At 42.6% G+C, this 22,677-nt stretch overlaps 1 protein-coding gene across 1 annotated transcript in view; it reads left to right on the top strand.

Annotated features, from left to right (window-relative positions):
- ACE2 (angiotensin converting enzyme 2) overlaps nt 1-20,319 on the top strand; it is a 30,299-nt gene extending 9,980 nt beyond the window's left edge. Inside the window, exons 6-19 of the mRNA XM_059839809.1 lie at nt 1,071-1,183; nt 1,682-1,790; nt 2,485-2,582; nt 4,091-4,260; nt 5,304-5,530; nt 6,326-6,470; nt 7,953-8,051; nt 8,688-8,810; nt 9,146-9,318; nt 10,214-10,272; nt 14,687-14,787; nt 15,739-15,855; nt 17,087-17,281; nt 17,919-20,319. Of these exons, the coding sequence (XP_059695792.1) occupies nt 1,071-1,183; nt 1,682-1,790; nt 2,485-2,582; nt 4,091-4,260; nt 5,304-5,530; nt 6,326-6,470; nt 7,953-8,051; nt 8,688-8,810; nt 9,146-9,318; nt 10,214-10,272; nt 14,687-14,787; nt 15,739-15,855; nt 17,087-17,281; nt 17,919-18,039 (1,850 nt within the window). The 3' untranslated portion in view covers nt 18,040-20,319. The remainder of the gene's footprint in view (nt 1-1,070; nt 1,184-1,681; nt 1,791-2,484; nt 2,583-4,090; nt 4,261-5,303; nt 5,531-6,325; nt 6,471-7,952; nt 8,052-8,687; nt 8,811-9,145; nt 9,319-10,213; nt 10,273-14,686; nt 14,788-15,738; nt 15,856-17,086; nt 17,282-17,918) is intronic.
- Nucleotides 20,320-22,677: the final 2,358 nt, after the last annotated feature.

Genomic DNA, 22,677 nt, shown 5'->3' with positions numbered 1-22,677 from the left:
TTGCCCCTCATTACATAGCACCCTGAACTGCACCATTTGTGTTTTATGGACAAGCACACTCCATTTAAACAGCTTCTGAGTGTTGCTGAGTTTTAGCAACATCTCCTTCCTATGGGCCTTGACCTTCTTGCAGCAGCCACAGTCATTGGTACATTTGTAAGCATTATTCCCTAGCTGGAATGATCAGATTTGGTAGGCCTGGGACAGCAGGTGCAGCTGGGTGTTCAAAAAGGATTTTGTATTAAGGGAACTGTGCTTCCAGTCTGAGATCTCCCCATAAATCTTATGGAACTCTTTTCAATGAACAGTAGCAGCTGCCTTCTAATTTTCTTTTGGGGTCTTCTAAGGTAGCTTCTGAAGTAGCCACATCATCTGTCTCTTGGCCGGACTGCAGCTGTATCACCTGCTTTCCCATCCTCCTTGTTTTGCAAAATCTGTCAGGCTGGAGCTGGGTAAGAAAATATGGCACAAATAGTGAGACAGGGAAAAAAGCCAAGCATTAAGAAATGGTCATGATGGCCTTCCTCTGTACCACTAAGGAAGAGACTTCAGTTAGGAGCCATTTTTACTCCAGGATTGATGGAGCGGGGTGGACTGGAAGATGCAGTGGAACTGGGAGCTGAATTTCACTGCTGGTGTCTGCATCTGTCCTGGTGGTTTATTTTCTGGAAGAGGGGGCCCATATTCAATGTCCACCAGTTTATGCCTTCTGTGAGAACCCGTTAGCATCCAGCCTGAGCAGAGGCTGCTGTCCCTCATAGCCCAGGAGCTCCAGTCAGGATTCCTGATTTCCTTTGACCTCCATCTCCGGACTGAATGACCCTAACTAGCAGATAACCATGACATCAATTTCTGAATTTCTTGGAAATCTCCCACACCTGCATGTTCATGAGAGAGACCCTCAGGGAGGCTTTTTCCTCTCTGCTAAACCCAAACTATCTTGAATTTTGCTGCTTTGCTCTGGGGGAAGGCTGCAGGTCTGCATGGGATCCACAAGGAGCTGCACTTCTCCTGCAGACCTAAGCAGTGCCACTTGTGGTGTCCTCATGTGATGCATCCATGCTTTACAGGTTATTCTGACTATGGAGACTACTGGAGAGCAAATTATGAAGCAAAGTCTCCAGAAAATTACAAATACAGCCGTGACCAGCTGATTGAAGATGTGGAGAAGACATTTGAGCAGGTAGAGGCAGGAAGAGCTCTCATCTGGGTCGCAGGGTTGTGTTTTGAAATGATGGGCTCATGTGCTGATGTTATGAATGAAGATGGAACCTGCTTTAAACTGGCTGATCTCAGTCTACGTGGGTTTAACAGAAACAGATGTGAGGAGACACATATGACTTTTCTACCTCTGTGTCTGTTCATGAACCAGCTTGGTCCCCAAAGGCAGGGAAAGAGGGAGCTCTGCAGGTCCATGGGGTAGATGGCATCCTTGATACTCCAGCTCGAAAGTTAGCAATGCTCCCTCCCTCATACCTGAGCAGGACTTCTGTGGCTGGAATCTGGATTTGGTGCCTGAGCTCTGAGGCAGGGGGCAAAGCTAAGCTGCGGGTTTGGGGTGCAGTTACCTGCCAGGGGCTTTTTGTCAGAGGGAGCTGCAAGGCTCTCTGTTTAAGAGTAATGAGCAGAATAGAGCAAAGTGAAAAATAAAGATGGTTTCCTTTTCCTCCTCTGCCTCCAGATAAAACCTCTGTATGAGCAGCTGCATGCCTATGTGAGACACAAGCTGGGGCAAGTGTATGGCCCCCAGCTCATCAGCTCCACAGGAGGACTCCCTGCTCACTTGCTGGGTATGTCAACACATCCATGGCGTGCAACTCTGACTTTATACACAGGACTGTCACCTACAAGGCACATGGGTGGAGAACCATCTGTTTAATCAAGATATTAACAAAAAGGTTACAGATAAAAGAAGGGTAGAGGAGAAATGGATAAATTCCTAGCAAAGATGACACAAGTGCTTAGCAGCAGTGGCAGGAAGGGAGGGCAGGTATTCTCATCCTTGCCAAAGCTCGCATAGCACCAAACTCTAGCACTTGGCTGGGACATTTCCCTCCCCTCTGCAGCACTTCTCTTCCTTAGAAATGAGAGTTTCAGAGAGACTTGTTTTTCCTTTCAGATTTTACTCTAAGATCCCACATTTCACAACTTGGCTTTCAAATCATGCAGCATTAAGCTGCCATAAGTGTTGTGTGCCTGAACACGGTGCAACAATCATGTAGACCAAAAAAATGGGAATGTCATTAGTCCTGAAACCATATTATCCAAGAATTGCTGATATTGGGTAATAAAAGGATCCTTGATCTGAGTTTATCCTATGTATGACCTTCCCGAACTGCTCCCCTTCACATTTGGATCAGGCCTGGTTAGACGAATAGGAGTCCCTATTTTTGATACTGCACGATTTATAGACCTGTCTGGCACCTTTGAGCAATACAAAATAAAACATTTAAAGTATTCCTTTGTTTCTCTCTTTTTCTGAAGGTGATATGTGGGGTAGATTCTGGACAAGTCTGTATGCCTTGGCTGCTCCCTATCCAGCCAAACCAAACATTGATGTAACTTCTGCAATGGTTGAAAAGGTAAGACATGCCTTCATGCAATATGCATTATGTAACAAATCTAGAAGGTATAAAAATTATGTACCACATATCAGCTGCTCTCTAGAAATCCATGGCTGCCCTCAGGCAGACACACTGCCAACAAAGTGTTGCTTTTGTTGCTTTTTGCATCGTTTTTTTTTGCTTTTAACTTTTAAGCATTTATGCATTTTTCACTGTACCCTTGGCTGTTCTCTGTTTTCCTCCACCCTCTTTGACCCTCTTAATCTTGTCTCCAAGTCTATTTTCCTCAGAGACTCTTATCCATTAAGAGATATATTTTGTACCTATAAATATTCCAGGACTCCTGGAGTGGGCTGGTATCAAATATGACCTTTGCCAGTCATTACCATAATCAAAGAGTTTGTATATCACAGTTTGTTTTATTTTTGTCAGTCTTGTTTATTTGGATACAGATAGAGAAACTGCAATGCTGCCTGTTATCTTCTGATAAGTGCATAGCAGCATAAGGTCTGTGTTTGAGATCTGTAGGGCTAACAGCTGTGACACCACCTTTACCAGACCAAGAACATGAGTGAAGATGATTCCCTGTAGTCTTGCCAAAGCCTTACTCCTTTTTTAAACTAAAGGGAATTTGATGGAACTAGATGGAATTTGATTTCTGAAATGCGATTATTAATCTGAAATCTACTCTCCTCTCGTAGGCAGCACTCCCTGAAAATGTTATGTTGGTAAGAGAAGGAATAGTTGAATTTGATTCCTTAGCAGTTTGCACAGGTCTGCATTAATCTCTCCTCTGTTTTACACTACTGACCCACTTTTAGTCATAAATATGTGTCTGTTGAAGTACCACTGCAAGAAGGGAAGCATTATTGACAAAGCCTTTGAGCAGTGGGTGGGCTCATCCTTGTTGGTGGGTGTGCCCCATTTGGGATTTTCATCCAAATGAGCTGTTTGCCACCCAGGTCTCTGTGAGAGCTCATTTCAGTAAATGCAGAGCTCCTGCTGGGTAGAGCAATAAAACTGCTGAATGGCAAAATTATCCTGAACATAACCATGCAGTTTTTATCTGATAAGCAACTCCCATAGATACATTCACCAGGTTTTATGGTTCTGGCTGAAGTCTCTCATGCTCATCTGCTGGGAATGTAGCTCCTCTTCCTCAAATGTGTTGTCCCCAGGTTGACTGAAGTGACTGAAGGGTTGGATCGCAGATCTGACATACAGGAATGCATTCTTTATCTTACTTTACCTTTTATTGAGAGCTTCTCTGGTCTGGATCAGGTACTATCTGCTGAACCTCTGAGTGCAGAAGCCTATTTTGTTTGCAGGGAAAACACTTAATTCCAGTTCCCAGCAGAATTCACAGAAGTGCCAAAGGCAGACACTCCTGACTTACTCTCGATAGGCCAGGTGCAGGTGTGAAGCTCCTGGGAAATATGTGAAGTCAGCTGCCCTGCATCAAGCAGAGCGTTGGGAAACAGGCTACATGCAGAAGCAGAGGTTAATGGTGGCATTGTCTCTTTCAGAAATGGGATGCAATTAAAATATTCAAATCTGCTGAGGCCTTCTTTGCTTCCATTGGCCTTTTTAACATGACTGAGGGCTTCTGGAATAACTCCATGCTCACAGAGCCGACCGACGGCAGGAAGGTTGTCTGCCATCCTACAGCATGGGACCTGGGCAAAAATGATTACAGGTACTGGAATTGCTATGACCCCTTCCTGTACTGCCTCCTAGAACAAACATATTTTCACTAAAGGTTCACCATGCTGTCTTAAGTTATAATTTCTCCTTTGCTTTTTTTTCTGGCTGAAAAGAGGGGGAAGGAAGACAAGAGAGCAGGGATCCTGTGAGACTGTAAACCTTTCTGTTTAACTTTTCCTGTGAAGATCTACTCAAACTTACTTGTAGGTCTACTCAAGATCTACTCTCAAATTTTAGCTGAGAAGTGACTAATACTTTTATGAACTAAAGAAATAATGGCTGTGTTCTAGGGCTTAGGGGATAAGCAGAAATGCAGGTGGATACCAGTGAGATTTATGGACAACTGCACATTTTGCAGCAAGGGAAAATCTCCTGAGAGTCCACTGTCTATCTTTGGCAGAGTTATAGAGCTTCATTAAAATCCATCAGTCTCTTCCATACTTGGGAAAGAAGTGGGACAGCAAGTTCGCACACAATGCATACTTCTTGCAGAAATTCTGACCCCTCTTGCAGTCTGCACAGTTACCCAGGGAAAGACGCTGGTGCACAGCAGAGCCTTAGAAACACATCAGTGTCCCACCTCAGCAGTCTGGGGAAGGTGAAAAGAAACCCTGCTTGGAAGACATTATTTTAGTAAATTATAAATCCTGCATGAGGATAAAGTAGCAGGAGTCACCAACACACAGGGTTTTATACATTACTGTCTCACTGAGACTGGTGGTGGTTACTCACTCCCACACATACAGGGAGTTTATTGCCAGGTTTTAGGGAACAGCTGTTCTCACAAAACAGCAGTTTTCTCTTACTCCCTGGACAATTTCAAGGTGGCTGAAGGTGTTTTGCTGAGTTCCCCATGAAGTGTTGCTGTAGCAGGAGGATCTGCACTGCATACCAGGATGTAGCTGCCCAGGTTTTGCAAATGGCATTTGCAAGCTCTGGAGGGGCTTTGCCTCGTGGCTGTGGCACACAGGACTCAGTCAGCCTTTCTCTGGGCCACTCTCTCTCTAAGCACAGGCACTTTATTCTGGTGTGTAGGATCAAGATGTGCACCAAGGTGAGCATGGATGACTTCCTGACGGCGCACCACGAGATGGGGCACATTGAGTACGACATGGCCTACGCGGGGCAGCCCTACCTGCTGAGGAGCGGCGCCAACGAGGGCTTCCACGAAGCTGTCGGTGAAATTATGTCCCTCTCTGCAGCCACGCCTCAGCACTTGAAATCTCTTGGTCTCCTAGAGCCAACATTCCAGGATGATGAAGGTAAATAAATGCATAAATATGAAAGCGTTTATGTGAAAGCACTTTCTGTCCTTATTTTGTAGCAGAAGATTGTGCCTGCAAACTCAGGAATCAACTGACGGGCTTCTGAAATCTTACTCCTCCAGTTTACCAGAAATACTGTTTTTTTTTCCCAAATCGCATTGTGAAGCAAGGATCACTGCTTTACAACGCTGTTACATAATTTAAAAAGAAGTAGCTAGCACTTCACTACCTTCAGTACTGAACAACTCATCCTTAAATCTTCATGGTTCATTTAGATTAGTCTCCAAAATTCTTTTCAATCTCTGTTGCATGAATCCATACATATCTCTATCAAGATATGTATTTAGCAGTTCAAATGAAACTGAAACCTTGAGATTTACATCTCCCACTTAAGTGAATATTGAGTGAACATAGGTAGGCCCTCATTATAATGCAGTTCATCTGGCTTCTGAGCACTGCCTTAGATGGATGAAGATGCACATTTTATACATTTTGAGATGTCTTCAGCTCAGAATTCCTCAGAGACTGGAGAGGTTCTCAGTGATGGGTAACTAAATGTAAATGTCAAAGGACTAGGTTATTTATGAGTTTGTGGGAGAGAGACAAAACAGTGTACAATTCCTAAATTATCTTATGTTTTTTTCAGTAGTATTCTTCCTTCCACTTTTTCCTTCGTGAAAATCTGTAATTCAAACAAGATGTAAGCATTAGCTGTTAAAGGAAACAACTTTAGCCATCCAATCAGATACTAATTGCTACCATAACCATTACCTTAACTGCTTCTCTCTTCAGAAACTGAAATCAACTTTCTGCTTAAACAAGCACTAACCATTGTTGGAACAATGCCTTTTACTTACATGCTGGAGAAGTGGAGGTGGATGGTGTTTAGGGGCGAGATTACAAAGCAGGAATGGACCAAACGATGGTGGGAGATGAAGTAAGTTTGAGAAACAAAGGGGATTTTTTTCATATGAACCTGCTAACTTAACCCTGGTTAACATACTGAGGTGTTTGTGCCCCCATAGGGATCTGTGTCTCTGGGTTTTTCTGTAAATACCAATAGAGTGCTAGATAGAAATACCCAACTGTGGTGCAGACAATGTCTCATAATATTTCATGTCAGCTTCTTGATAAAGACAGCCCATGGCCTTTGCATGGCCTGTTCCAGATCAACACTGCTGTCTTCCTGACACATTCCCCAAGACATCTTCATAGCTAAAGTACAGCCCTTCTCTACGTCTCATTGGTCTCATTGTGCTCTGGTTTGCTCCCCACATCCTTAAGGACAAGTGGAAAGTGAGGGTCATTGTACCTGCCAGCCAGAGAAGCATGCAGAACTCAATCCACCAAGTATCTGAGCACACTTCTCTGCTTTGTGTTTCCTTCCCACTGTGCAGAGCTTTTGGAGGCAAATTGTCTGAAAGATTTCAGACTGAATCTTTCCTTCCTTGTGTACTAAAATACCACCTTTCTTGGTACAGAAAATACAGTTCCCTTGGCAAGTAACAGCCAGAGGTGCCTTTTCAGATTGTGCCCATCAATCAGTCTCTTTTCAGCACCTTGGAGCACAAGATTAAAAATAAATGGGATTCAGACTGGAGTTTGTAATTTCCCAGGTTGGTTTTAATATGAGGGCAGAAAAATGCAAAGAAACCAAACAAGCCCCACGCTGAAAATGGAGCCTGAACTCTAACACGAACATGAACAGCAAGCCTCCATCAGCAAACAGAATCTATAATAAAAGATGATATATGCAAGCCTCCTGACCCACTGTAAAAATCAATCAGCTTCAATGTATTCAAAAGTAGCAGAGATGTCAGAGAAATAGAGAATGACAAATTGTTTAGGGAAGCTTATCACATCTGTTGCAGTGGCACTGCAAAACTCTCTGCTTGAAATACAGGTTTATGAAAAATATTTCCATGGAAGCTTATTACCATTTCCAAAGCTCAAGGCATGGGTTTGTTTCTCAGGAAACACAGTCTCAGGAGAGGAAAATAAAGAGAAATCTTATCTTCAGCACAGTGGCACAGGAGGCCATCTACCTTTTGGGCTGCCTAGTCTCTGCATGCCCTTGCCAGAAACGAAATACAGGTCTCTAGACTTGGGATGGCCCAGGGCATGAGGTGGTTGTGTGAATCTCATGTCTTGCAGATTATTTCACACCACTAATTGATCCCTGCACACCCTGCCCTCATACAAATCCCTTCCTTGCATTATGAGTTTCCAAACAGCTTCCTCTCTGTGGTCCCCAGCTGGGGAGCAGAACTCGCTTGGGGTTACTGGGAGCTGTATGAAATTCTTCTGTCTGCAAGCGAGAGGTGTCCATATGTATCAGACAAAACAGAAGGAGAGCTGAGTCAGATTACCTTTGCTTATTGTCTATAACAGAAGCCCTGTGTTATTCCTTCATCTCCAGGAGAGCCATAGTTGGTGTTGTGGAGCCAGTCCCTCATGATGAGACCTACTGCGACCCTGCCGCGCTGTTTCACGTGGCCAATGATTACTCCTTCATAAGGTACTGCAGTTTAATTCATGACTTAAGTTTTGGCTACAGAGCAAGCCCCAGCTAATTAAAACATCTGCTGGATAGTCTCAGGACCCAATCTTATTTTGATTAAAGCCCAGACTGAAGGTTGCTGATTTCAATGGGAGTGTTTCTCTGCACATCAGGGGTCGTTCCATAATATTCTCTGAGCAGTGAGGAGGCTGCTGACCTTCTTGCTGAACAGGAAAGTTTCATGCTGCCATCAAACCAGCAGGAGCACTTCTGCATGAGGTGTTTGCCTCCTGGGGGATCACTGTGCCCCATGCCATTTGGGCCATGAACATGCAGCCCTGGATGTCCACTGTGTCCCAGCCACCTCATTTTAAAGGGCTCAGAGCAGAGAGCTGGACCTTAAAAACTTTACTCTCTTCTGATTTATGTGGCAACAAACAGATTTGGGGCTCTAGTCCACCTGATCTTGTCATTTTGCTAGATTTGAGTTAGCCTAGCCTGTAAATATCAGCTGGCCTGTGTCCCTGCCGTGCAGTCTCCCAAGCAGGAGAGACAGCTGATGCAGCAGAGCTTTCCAAAGGCCAAAGGCTTGCAGGTTTCCTTGACAGACAGCTAATAAAACCTGTGCCTCCCTTTTCCTTGCCCTTCCTGTAGGTATTACACCCGCACCATCTATCAGTTCCAGTTCCAGGAGGCACTTTGTAAGGCAGCCAACCATACTGGGCCTCTTCACAAATGTGACATTACCAACTCCACTGAAGCTGGGCAGAAACTCAGGTAACAAAGCAGATTTCTCACATGTAATAAATCAGAGTGTAACAAAGCTCCTGGAGTAAACGAGGTTGTATCAAGAATAAACCTAGCTTGGAAATGTAGCCTATACCTGCTCAATTCATTTTGACAAGTTGACTAAATTTATGTACACTAAGGTTCTAAACATCAAAGGTTTAATTACTTATTTGTGGGAATAAAATATTTTTATTAATAGGAATAGTGGGACAAAGGAGAGAATTCTGAAACAAAAAAGAACACCTTTATACTGATAACAGAGTGTTTTTCTCATCTAGATGGAACATGGCAATAACATATTACTTCTCATTCCACATATACAGACAATTGCTGGAATTAGGGAGATCCAAGCCCTGGACTCAAGCACTGGAAAGTGCAACAGGAGAGAAATATATGAATGCAGCTCCCTTGCTCCACTACTTTGAACCTTTATATGAGTGGCTGAAGAAAAACAATTCTGGCAGATTCGTTGGCTGGAAAACAGACTGGACACCATGTATGTATGGCTTGTGGGTGATTTAAGAGCACAAGTTACTCTTCACAACCCTGGGGTAGCAAAGTGCTTTTCTCTTGTAGCTGTTGGAGGCTATTCTCCCTAAAAAAGCAGGGCTATGGGAAATAAACACTGAGCTGTAAGTTTTACTCACAGGAAAACCAACTGGCTTCCTCATGGCCAGAGCTGAAGAAGTCAGCAAGTGTGTTTGTCAGAGCCTCACCCAGTTTTCAGAAATTGAGGTGTCTTTTTTTCATGATGGCAGCACTCAGAGTGTAGGATGGCTTTACAGAAGAAAGATTCAGAAGCTTGGTCTTGTGTGGCACTTTCCTGAGAGCAGAGTGCCTGTATTTCAGACCTGGGAGCCACTTGCCCAGGGAGCCAGGTGTAGGGGCAAACCAGTACAAAAAAAAAAATTACTGCTATGGTTTTGCTGACATGTGTTAGTCAAAGAGGGGAGCTCAGGGGGAGGAAGAGGAGGAGACTGTAGAAAAATGCATTTTTCAGCTTATTGTGACACTGAGTCATGGGCCAGACAGGTTGTATTTGTGTAGTCATTGCTGGCACTAGAGAGCATTGTAACTGTCACAGCCCTGTGCCAGTCTCTGATAGAGGGATTCACCTTACCAGGCACCAGCATCTGCATCTAAGCTGCTCATTCCCAGTGATGGAAGAGAGTTTTTTCCTTCTATCTGCTACAAAACCAGACTTGGGAACTGACAGCTCAGATGAGTGTGTTTGCAGTAGAGGTGACTGAAGGGAAACAAAGTCAGTCCCACCAAGCTCTCCAAGGGGAGCAAAGGAACCTGTAAGGAAGCTTTAGCCACCTCAGCATTTCCCAGGAGCAGACTTTCTGTTGCAGCAGCTCTAACATGGCCCTTGTTTCTTTCTAAACCAGATTCTAGCAATGCCATCAAAGTGCGCATCAGCCTGAAGTCAGCTCTGGGGGACCAGGCGGTGAGTGTGTCTGTGCTGTGGCACCCTCCTTATTGCTTGGGCAACGCAGGTCTTGTGCTAATGGCTCAGAAAATGAGTCAGGGGATGGCTGATCTTTGTGTCTGAAGGGTGGCATCAGCTCACCTGGAGGGTTATCACTTATAAGGTGTCTTGTCTAAGTTTGTGGTCAAGGCTGCCTCTAAAATTAGTGGAGGAATTTCCGAGTGAGCCCACCTGTTTTAGGAAAGGCATCTCAGCTAGGTGAGTTATTCTGTAGAGATACCAATCATGATTTTCCTCCTCCTCCAGAAGAGGCCTGGAGGGCTAACATTGAGGAACCTGTGTACATAAATATTTTCCCCAGATTTGCTGATGTCTCCACTTAAAGCTTCTACCTAATTTCTTCTAATTGCCATTATCATGTGGCTATGGTGGCTGCCTTCAGAAGTCATTAGAGCAGCTAACTTCACATTTAAAAGCAGGCTGGTGGATCCCACTCTCTGTCCTTAAATGCTCTTGATTTCAAACTAAAACACATCTGTTAGCATAGATTTCTGTTTGGCTGTTTACAGTAATATTTCCAGGCTCTGATATGCTCAGCTGCCTCCCTGCCCTCCAACCCTGATGCAGAGACAGCTTTGTTCTTGAGATTGCAGGGGACAGTGCAGTGCAGCTGCTTCTGTTTCAGAGGAGGCGAAGGGCTTTCATTCCCAAGAGCTTGTCTGCTTTGCCCAATTATACCAGCTGGTCCAATAAAATGTATTACAGCAATGAAAAAAATCTCATCAAAGCCGAAGATGGCTTTTACGATTTTAAACAGAGCGTTGGCTTAGCCCATCTGCTTAACCCAGGCTGCAAATTCACTCCTTATTCTAACTCTTCCTCTTTATGCTAATCTCATGGAGGCAGTGTAGAAGGTTTAAGTGCAGACACTTCTTTCCTGTTAATAGCCATTTTCACCTTGTAGGACATTAGTAATTTTCCAAGAATGAGTATGTCATCAGGCAGGCCATTTAGACCTGCGTGTTGGAGCCTATTGCACTAGCAAGGACACAAACCACAGGCCCATTTTTCGTGAATTGATGCTCTTGCTCCTATCCCTGTCTCACATGCAAGCCCCACTGGAGTTTTATTGCTTCCTAGACTGCCTAGTCGAGTTAGATACAATTCAAAACTGATATCAACAGCATAAAAAGGTTCCATATTACAACACGTTTATTAGTCATTATGGTTAATGTTTAGCTTAATATCATTTTTATGCCTGCCTTTAGCCATCATAGTCTATTGTTGTGCAATTGAGCAGCTGTAAAACAATCTCATACAGATTACCTAATTTGAATTATTGTATGGACAGTAGGTTCCCAAGCTCTGAAGAGCAAGCCATACATTTTCCTCTCAAAACCAGTTCACATCACCGACTTGCAAGAAACCTTTTCTGTTTGGTTGCTTTCTGCCTCCCCACAAATGTGGCTTTTGCTGAGCTCCTGGGGACATGGCTGATGCTGGCATGGCAGCAGCAGGAATGGTACATGTGTGAACTGGCACAGAGAATGGCAGGGGGAATCTCGGGCAGAATCTCAGCCCAGCTACACAGAGCAATGTGTTTTGGGTGCTTTGCACGGCTCACAGGGCACAGAAGCTGTGGGCAGTTGTTCGTTTAAGGTGTATTTTGAGTTGCTTTGCCCTGACCTAACAGCACAAAGCAGTCTGGATATGCCAGCAAACAGGTTTGCATTTGGGCTAGCTGGCTCTGGAGAGAGCAGGCAGGGAAAGATTCCTGCTCTGGGGCTCAGGTACAGCTATGCTGGGGCAGCTGCAGCTCGCACAGGCTGTGACTCAGCCCCAGCAGGGATGTTTAATAGCCCCCATTTCTGGCAAATTAAGCATCCAGACTCTGGGATGGGCTCAATGCCAGCTGTACCAGAGCGTGCACTGCCACAATTACCCTGCTAATTGTTTTCAGGCTGATGAGATTAGAGCTGCAGCCGCAGCATTGCTGGTTCACCGGTGCAGCTGATGAGGCTGAAACATCCACAGCTTTGCCTCAGCTGGGGCTTTATGGAAGAGCCTGCACAAGGGAAACTGCCACAAGATCCCCACTGAATGCCTTGGGGTCTGTCACATTTAAAGTAAACAGTTCCAGCAGTGCCAGCCCCTGACTGCCACTGGAAAACCAGACCCCTCTCCAAACATTAATTCAAAATTCTCTACCAGGTCAATGCCATATGTGTGATCACATTGTAAAGGGCTGTCACACAAAACAGTGTTAGAGAATGGAGAGCTGTCAGCCTGCAGGCATTTAGATGTATTTGACAATGAAAATTCCTTTTTGAATCAGAGGCCACACTTACACTTTCTTTCAAATCACATATGGGATCACACTGTAACAGAGCAGAGGTGCCTGGCAGAGTCCATTTCTCTCTGAAAGCAAAGCAGCTTCTGTAAGGCACAGTGTAGGGTAGGTGCCTGGGATGCCTGGGAGCCCTGTGGGTAATCACAACTCAAACACAGATCAGAAGCCAGCCAGGTACTTCCCATCCACACAGCCAGTAATAGTATTTATAAAGGCAATTGAGAGGGACAGTGGCAATTAGAATACATTAGACTGAAAAAGACAAAGTATATGTTAGAGAAATTAATAAATTATTAAAAAGTTAACATGCTAAGTACAGAAAGCATCAGTAGAGGAATCAAGCTCAATTAGATACTGGTAATAATAATAATAATAATAATAAACCGGCCCTGCAAGCCTAAAGATGTTGGGCATAAATAGAAAATTGAGAAACCCCAACAATAGCCTCTTAGCTGTGATAGTGAACAGTGCCAGCTGCTGGAGACAGCAGCAGTAACAAGAAGAGGAGCTTCAGTGCAGGGCTGTGCCAGCAGGGGAAAGCTGGGGGCATTTGCCTAGCAAAGGGAACTCAGCCTCAGCTTTTCCTGGTGGAAACAGCGAGGGCTGGCACAGTCCCTGCCCTCCAAACGCCGTGGGGACTGCTCTGGTTGCCGTGGCTTTGGCTACCTGTGCCTTTCCCGGGACCTGGTCCTGAATGGACCGACAGCAGTGAGTTCTTTCTGCCCTTTCCTGCCCTTTATTAATAGAATCAGGACTCTTCAGGGTGTGAGGGACCTTTAAAGATCAGCTAGCCCAACCCAACTGCAATGAGAAAGGACATCTTCAGCCAGATCAAGTTGCTGTAAGCCTCACCCAGCCTGGCCTTGAATGTTTCTAGAAACTGAGTCTCCACCACCTCTCTGGGCAACCTGTTCCAATGCCTCACCACTGTAAAGAATTTCTTCCTAGTAACTAATGTAAATCAACTCTCTTATAGTCTAAAACCATTACTCCTTGTGCTATTGCAAAAGACCCAGCTAAACAGTTTATCCCTGTCTATCCCTGTCTTCCTCATAGATTTTTAAACATCTCTCTCATATTACATCAGTGTCAAGAGGTGGACACATCTGAAAAATGCAGCTAGGTTTTTATAATGCCTGTTAAAACAGAGCTGCCTTCTACCACACCTTCCTGAATAGTGCTCAAGAAAGTCAGGAGCTGACTTTCTATCCCTGACAGCATTTATGGGCCTTCCTGCCCAGGTACCATAAACACAATCAAATCTATGCCTGAGTAGAATAAAAAGATATTGCCACAGAGTTCAGCTGGGGATTTTCCCTTTGTGCACACATGCTATTTCACAACAGACCACGCTGCTTTATCACCTCCTGTGGTGGTTTTTGCCCCCTGTACAGCTGTTGGTTCCTGCTCCAGAGAAGCTGGTTTAGGCTTCCACTGCAAATAACTTTGGACTCATAAGGCAGGCCAGGAGAAGCCTGCACACAGGCAATACATTTTTTTTTATATCACCTATCTGTTCTCCAGGGGGAAAACCCCCAAATATGTGCTTGCTGCAGAAGCACTGATGCAAAGAGTTTTTTACCAAATCAGACCACAAACAAAAATCTGAGCTCATCAAGCAAATAAATTAGCCACTTTCACTGTGCCACAAAGGTTCTCCTCCTTAACAGAACAGCTCTGCAAATAAAACTATGTGATTAAAACAAGAATCTAAATAATGAAATCTTGAAAATTCAGAGAATGTACTATATTTAGTAGGAATAGCCTTGCTGATGCCTTTTCTCCCTGTAAGGCAGGGAGGTGTGCTGGGACTGCAGCATCTTCAGCAGTCCCACATAAAGGTGCCAGAGATTGCAGAAGGACAGCATGATGTCTGGCAGCAGGGATGCCTCCTGCACAGTGCCCAGATTAACAGGTCTAAAGGGTTTGGGTTGGTTTCTGATGTGCTGTCATGGCACAAATAAATAAATAATACTGAAGTGCATGCCAAGCATTACAGTTGCTATTTCTTTTTAGAAGGATTTCTTAATGTCCCTGATTTCTTGCCCTCTCTGAGGAATTTCTCTTGTGCTGTCTCTGCAGTACGAATGGGATGAAAACGAGCTCTTCTTGTTCAAGTCATCTGTTGCCTATGCCATGAGGAAATACTTTGCAGAGGTGAAGAAACAGAAAGCTGCCTTCGAGTGAGTGGCTTGCCTAATTGTGCCAGCTGTGCCTGCACTGCTTCTGCTCAGCTAATGGCATGAACTGGTGGGATTAACTGTGCCTCCTGTCAAATGTAAGGTGACAGAAACAATGTCAAACATTGTTTGTAAAAGGCGAGATGACAGCTTGGGTATGTGAGATTTTTCCCCTCAAGAGCTTGAAGTTTAGGAATAATGTGCTAAAGTTAGGTGAGAAGGCTTTGTCTCCTGCAGCTTATCAGTGATGGAGATGAACCTTTGCAATTTGTGCCAAGCACATATATAGAAATATCTGGGAAGGCAGACTGATTAGAAACAAACATTTCTAGCAATGTATGTGTATCATACTGAATATCCAAGAGGTTTGGGGCTAAGGAAAGATAAACATGTTGACTATAAAGCCCTAGAATTTGATACAGACTTACTAATCTTATCTAGGTTCAGTTACAAGCATAAAATCTTTCACCTGAAAGTGATTTTGGTGAGAAAAACAACTCTTTTTGATTAAATATCTTCAATAATGTCCAGAAGCTACCTACTAAAGCTCTTAGATATTACTTTGTAGAACAAGTCATGTAATATCTAGAACCTACTCTAGAAAAATAAGGAAGAAAGCTATTTTTTTTCCACTTTGCACTTCATACATCACCACATTCATGAGATCAACCCCAAACACTCTCTGTTCTGCAAGTGATTATGTGCTATGGAAAATTACACCAAGACTTGTCTTAGGTATGAGGGAGACTCTCTCCAGCTCAAGTTACAAATTAGGACATAGAAAAAGGGATTCTGGCAGGAAAATAGATTTCACTTCCCAGCTGATTTCACTGTGCCCCCAGTGTAAACTAAACCTCTGGCAATGTCAATCAAACACAACTGTTCACTGGCTCGAATTTAAAGCTAATGTCATCTCAACAAAGAAAATAACCTTTTTTTCTGTTTCTCCTTCAGTATTACAGACATTCATGTTGGGGAAGAGACGCGAAGGATCTCCTTCTACATTGCTGTCAGCATGCCAGGTAATATCAGTGATATTGTGCCCAAAGCTGACGTGGAAAACGCCATCAGGTGAGATTTTGCTTTCTGGGAAAAAAAAAAATGCAAGCAACCAACTAACCAACCAACCAGATGGAAGGTTGGAAGGGAAAGCAGTGCTTAAGTCAGCTGAGGCAGAAGCAGTTACAAGAAAGTAAATTCTGCAGTTAAAATGAAAAGAGTGGATGAGAGATACTAGGATGAAAACTATTATGACAGAAAGAAAATAGTCCATCTATCAGATGGTATCTTGGGCAACAGCCAAAGTAAAGTGCTCCAGGGCATTGCCAAACACATCTCATTTGCATCAGACCTTGCCAGCCAACCTAATTGCTCAAACTTTACCAGGAGCTATTTTATATCCTGAAATACAGAATACATTAATGATGTGTGCATGCACACGTGTGCTCTTCCTCTTATTTTTGAAAAGTCAGTGCAAGAATTATTGTTAACAAGGACTTCAGAATAATGGTGTACTAGAAAGACAGCCAGATGTATTTGATTAGATAGAGGAGGTCAGAGCAGGAGCTAGTTCCCATTTACAGGTCAATGAACAGCTCTTTTATAGCATGGTATGGCACCACTGTAAGTCATTGCTATAAAAATGATAAGTAAAACTGCAACTCTGCAGAAGATCATGGGTAATGTGCAGTGGGAAATGAAGAGGGCACAAATCTAAAAGCAGCATCAACCTGAGATGGGGTTGAAGAAGCAGTGAGATACAGTGGTGAACTAAGGGAGAAGAATATGGCTGTGAAAGTAGCTCGGGTTAGCACTCAGTAGCAGATGGGGAAGTTTAAGGAAAAACAAGGCACAGATGATACACCAGGGGAAGGGGTTTCAGGGCTGTGAGAAACACACTAATCAAAATTGTGTGAGATTGTAGGAGGGAAACAGGTAGGATGTCAAAGCTGTGGTTTTATGTGGTATAAATAAGAAACTTTTCAATAGACAAGAAATAGTAAAGAGAACGAAGGGCAAAATACAAAGAGAGAAGGAGATCAGCAGGTTCATTTATATTAAGACTGAGTTTAAGAGTCCATACAGTGTCTGAACATGTCAGTTAAGCTCCAATAGGTTAAGGGTTTAAGTTTCTGTGGCTATTACTCACATACCAGAAGAAAAATGGGTTTAGCAGTACCTCCTTTGCAGCCTTTTAACTGAGATGTTCAGGGGAAGCTTGCCATGCTGAAGATTTATAAAAAACTGAAAACTGTTCCTTTCCTTTCAATAAATGTGTGAAACTCTTTGAACTTGCATTCAGGATGTCTCGAGGACGAATGAATGACGCTTTCAGACTCGATGATAGTACGCTGGAGTTTGTGGGAATACTTCCAACCCTGGCTGCCCCTTATGAACCACCAGTAACCATCTGGTTAATTGTGTTTGGGGTGGTCATTAGTCTGATTGTCATTGGAGTTATTGCCTTGATCATCATTGGGCAGAGAGATCGCAAAAAGTGAGTAAAATTTTTGATATTGTGGTCATGACTACTGGAAGATGTTCCTATAATGGAATAGAGAGGATTTTTTACAGATTAGGCTTCAGTTTACCTGAAGCAAGTTAAGGAATGAAAGCCTGTTATCCCTTTCCCATCAACAGTGATAGCTAAAGATTCATCTCCCTGTCTCTTAGTACAGGACAGCTCTGGCAGCTTAAAGCAATTTCCCCATCACCATCAGTTTAACCAATGCTTTGGCCACAGGGAGCTGCAGGGTGGCCAGGCTTCTGCCAGGGAGGAGGGGAAGTCCTGCTAGGAACATGGTGCCTTCTCCAGCAGCAGAGTCGCCCACATTCACCATTCACCAGCACCTGCAGTTTTCTTTAATCTGATTGTAGGCTGTACAGTAATGACATTTTCCTTAAATATTACTGCATGAACAAGTATAGCTTGGTTGGTTTTCTATGTCCCTCCACTAGCAGGGTTACTAAGAACATAGCAGATTTGCTACAGTTCTTCTTAAACCTAACTTGATTTCTTTTATATAAATGTTTCCAGTTAACCACAGTATTATTTACAGTCAGGGATTCTGGGGATCCAGAAGGACTTCTAACAGAACAGGGACCTTCTAATATAAAATGGATTTTCATTACAGGAGAGCAAGAGAAAGCAGAGGTGAAGCAGGATCAAATCATGGGGAGGTGAACCCTTATGGTGAAGAGGGAAGAAGCAACCTGGGCTTTGAGACAGCTGAAGAGACACAAACATCATTTTAAAAGGTGTGGGTATGCTAAGGGCTTCTGGTTTTTTTTGGTTTTTTTTAAATTTCTCTTTTAACAATAGTGCCTAGCAAAGGAGCAAAACACTATGGATGTCATCAAACAATGTCTTCTGGTTGACCATTAATCCACTGGTTCATGGCCAATAGCAACTAAATCTGCTGTTTATGTGGTAACCAGAAAACATGCATGGCTTTTCATTTTCTATGAATTATGTGCATAACATTACACACCATTTGTGCTGCTTTCATGTGTGTGCTGCATCCAACTTCTGTTTCCTGTGTAATGAGATACAAAATCTCATTGAAACCAAGACACACAAAACAATAACTCATATACTCCTGAAGAACATCTTGATCTTTCCAGATGGAGACCTCAAAAGTGTTTCTAAAGACAGTGATGGAAAAACCCTTGACTATCAGAAGAACCTTAGTGATAAAAACTCAGTTTGATATAACTGCAATTTTTGCACCTTCAAGAAATCTGTATCAATGTAAAATGGATACTGGATGAAGACTAACAAGCACTGGAAGTTTATTAGAAAATTATAACATAAGTTATTTTTCTAACTGTTTGCTTGATAAGTATTATAGAGACAAAATAGCCCATACTCCCTCAAAAAGAAAAAAATCCCTTTTATGTTGACATTAAAAATGGAAACTTCCTTAATACTAAATTATCAAAGTGGTTTTGATTATTTTTCCCTATACTTTGGCCATTGCCTCCACTATTACAAATGCTGCCTATAACAAATACAGTTGTGCTATTGCATACAAGGGGCTGTAGATTGAGGCTTGGGAACTTCTGGTTTTGGTTTGAAGATCAAAATCCTTTCACATGGAGGATAGACCAGGTTACCTGTTCTGTACTCTGGGAGAGGCTGTGGGATCTCCACCTTTAGAAGTGTTCAGAGATCAGGTAGATGAAGATATGGATGATGGAGCTGTGGAGATAATCCCTCTCTGACTGAGAAGTTTGGCTGGATGACCTCCAGAGGACCCTTTCGGCCAGATTTTCTGTGATTCTGAGTCTTTCAGATCCCCCACTGTAGCTGCAAACATGCCAGTGTGTTTTTTCTGTACACACACAGTCCCTGAAAACCACAAGGTTTTCTGATACTCAGTCCTGGATTGCCAAAGAGCCAATAAGAAACATGATCCTACATGAAAGATGCTCAAAAAATGCACGGACTCTTAAAATCAAGGGCCTCCAAAATGACCACGATCGGTAGAAAGCAGCCAAACATATATCTGAAAAGTACATCTGGGCCCTACAGGTTCACAAAACACTGTTGTAATGCTGCACATTCATTTCCTATTTAAGAAAGAAGACCCTCTAATGAAGCAGTTCAAAATGGTAAGCAGATGATACCAATTAACAGCAAGCTAGACACTAATGCAAAGGAATGAAAATACTTTTTTAAGTTGCTTATCTATACCACATATTCCATTGCCATAACAGCCCCAAACCTTAGTACTTGAGCTGAAATTTAGGACAATAAATCAACTATTTGTGGTCCTCCTACTTACTTTGCAGTAACACAAAAAAGAAATGACAGTTCTGGAGACAATCAAATAAAGTAATTAGTCATGCTTGTCCTCCCCAGATCTGTTGTTAAAAGTAACTTTTTCATAATGACAAAGCTTTGATTCCAATACAAGTAATTTTAAAAGCTGTGCTCTGTATGAAAAAACACCATTCAGAATTGTCAAAGCCACTACAAGAATATAGCAAGGTGTTGGAAGAGCATAAAAAAAAAGACAATGTTTATACGAAAAAAATCACCTGCATGCATTAGGCCACACTTTCTGTGCTGGAGGAGCCCTCCCTCTCCTGCTTTCTCAGTGTCAGCACTCCTTCCTGACCCATTCTCTGAGTCACACTCCTGGCCCAGGCTGGTCCATGGGCAGCATCACACCAAGCCCTACCCCTCCCTCCCATGCAGCCTCCATGGTCCCCAGGCCTGCACATGTCCCCAGGGATGCATTTCCATGACCCCAAATGCAGCTGTTCCTCAGACACATCTGTGACAAGGATGTGCTCTCTGAGCCAGCTCCCAGGGCTGGCACCAAGCAGTGCAGGCAAGCACAGGCGTGGGAGTCTGCCTGGCCAGAGACCTTCATTTCTCTTTCCTCTTTCCCCACGTGGCTGCACCCTGCATTTCTTGTTCCTTAGGTTCTGGTGAGCTCAAACCAGAGCTGCAGAGAGGTCTCTGCTAGGGCTGGGCCAGCTCCATCAGGGAAGGGGCAAGCAGACATCTCTTGGACTCTTACCAGCATCACATGCTGAACTAGCTCAGAAATGGAGAGAGAAAAGGATTTATTTCAGAAATTACTTTGTTTTGAAACCTCTTTATACATATTAGATCAGCATTTTACAACTGTTAGTGTCTAAGTTTAGATGCCTCTGTTATGTAGCTTCAGATGTATCTGTATCTCAAGACTTGCTGAAGTTAGCACTATTTTTTGTAGTGCTGTGCACATTTGAAAGTTGGGTGCTCCTATTTAAGCACTAACATCAGAAGCCAAATTTCAGCGCGTCAGTAGTAAAATATTTGGCTAAGCAATTATATTATTAGCATTTTCATTTATCTTCAAATTTTTGCTTCTCAAGTGTTATAGAGATCAGCAAATTTACCATTTACTGTTGCAATGACTATAGAATTCTGCAAAAAACATTTTCTTTATTTCTACCTGTTATTGCAGGAAGCAATAACACTCTGCTAGATGCCTTGTTTGTTGCTAAATTGAAAATATCCTAAATATGCAGCTTAGAATGAATTCCAAATCAAATATACACCCTGAGGGCCAAAACTAGAGTCAATAATTCTGGTGAGAAAACAGGTATAATATTTTACCTGTAGTAATTTCTAAGTAATTGAAAGTTAGACTATATCTATTTATGTTGCTGTCACTTGCAGTTGTTCTAAGTTTGACTTTAGGTGTCAGCTTCAAGTGATTATGAAGAAAAAAACACATTCAGATGAGTTATGATAATCAGAAAACCCACCGAGCATATATTTCCCTGTTTACATTTTCAGCTAAGGGCAAATAATGACAGTTTGGAGGCACTGAAGGGGTGCACATAATTGGTATATATATCTCAGCATCTGAGATGTCTTTTGAAAAAATGCTAAGAAAATAAATTATATTCTTGCACAGTATTCTTCCAAATTCTGTCATCCACACAGTGTCAGAAATGCTTTCTCCATATGCTTCATGGTCAACCCCCTGATTAAATGAGAAGAACACTAAAATATAAAATAATAAGGGTGGGTAATGTCAGGCAGATTTCAGGTTCAGCTCTGGTATAGCAGACAGGTGATGTGGAGCCAGAATGCAGTCATCTGTTTGTGAGTCTTATTTTTCAAGCTCTGTTGCCTTCTCTCAATGCCTCAAAAGAATGGTAACAGCTGATAAAAAATCAGGGTACTGTTCTGGTAACTAAATGAAGCAAAGATGATAGGTATAGTTATTTAATTTTGAAATAATTCAGAAATTGTAATTTGCTTTTTTTTTTATTTTAACATGCAGAAAATCATAGATGGTGATGTCACTACAAATTTTTGCATGCTAAAATAAAGTTGCAGGAATTAAATAAAATTTAACTTACTTTTTATATCTATCTTACATTGTGATAGTTTAATCTTCTTTCTTTGCATTAATACATCCTCTAACATAAGTCACTTTACTCATTTTTCTGGCAATTATATTAAAAAGCCCAAGAGAACATCACAGTCATTTCATAGTGTCATCAATAATGTGTGAAACAATTCTTTGTTGCTGGTTAGAAACAAGTCCTGGTCTATAGACAGCTGATCACAATTTAGGTGAAGAGGAGCAATAAATCAGGATCATTTTTGGCGCAGAAGATGCAGACCTCAAAATAAAACCAGCATGATCAGCATTTGACTTACAGCCCCTAGAAGACTCATGGATGGGGTAACACATCCTTCTGTTGTAAGGGCAGGGTTATTTCACACAGATTCAGCTGTCCATAAAACTGGAGGTCTCTTCTAAGTCTGCTGTTTGAAATCTCTGTACAGGAAGGCAAATAGCTTTTATTCTGTGGCTGCTAAGAGACAAAGGGCAAATTACCACAGGGAGGTACCAGGGATAGTCCTGTAGTTGTGGAAGAAATTTAGACAGTTAGTTTAGCTCAGCATACAATTTTTAAACTGTTAAAATTAGGTGAGAGGATTCTCATCCTGTATTTGTTGATGTGGAAATGTGTTGTGCTTAAATACGTGCTTCTGGAAAGAAGGGAGCCAACCTGCCTTTGTGCCTCATCTCCTCTATTAACCCTGTCCTGAACTAGGTAATATAGAATGTTTTACTTACAAGCAGTGGCTTTTATTAAAGGATATTTTCATGATGAGCATCAGTTCAGCTCTCAGCAGGGATTTCTAGTGTCTCCTGTTATTTTGTTTTCTCCAGTTTGTATGAGCAGATGTGCACACATACCTCATACCAGCAGCTGTCTGTTACCTGGTAGGTGATGTTTGAAACCTGCTGTGCTCTCTAAAGTCTGTATCCTTGAGAAACTTTCTGCAGTCATCATCAAGCTCATAGGGCTGCTTTCCCAAAGTGAACACCTCCCACATAAAGATATGAAATGAATGTCAATAAATACAAA

Source organism: Haemorhous mexicanus, chromosome 2 (genome assembly GCF_027477595.1).
Source record: "Haemorhous mexicanus isolate bHaeMex1 chromosome 2, bHaeMex1.pri, whole genome shotgun sequence".
NCBI classification, from domain to species: domain Eukaryota; kingdom Metazoa; phylum Chordata; class Aves; order Passeriformes; family Fringillidae; genus Haemorhous; species Haemorhous mexicanus.
The sequence above is the reverse complement of the archived record's forward strand: the minus strand, read 5'-3'. Positions and strand labels throughout refer to the sequence as shown.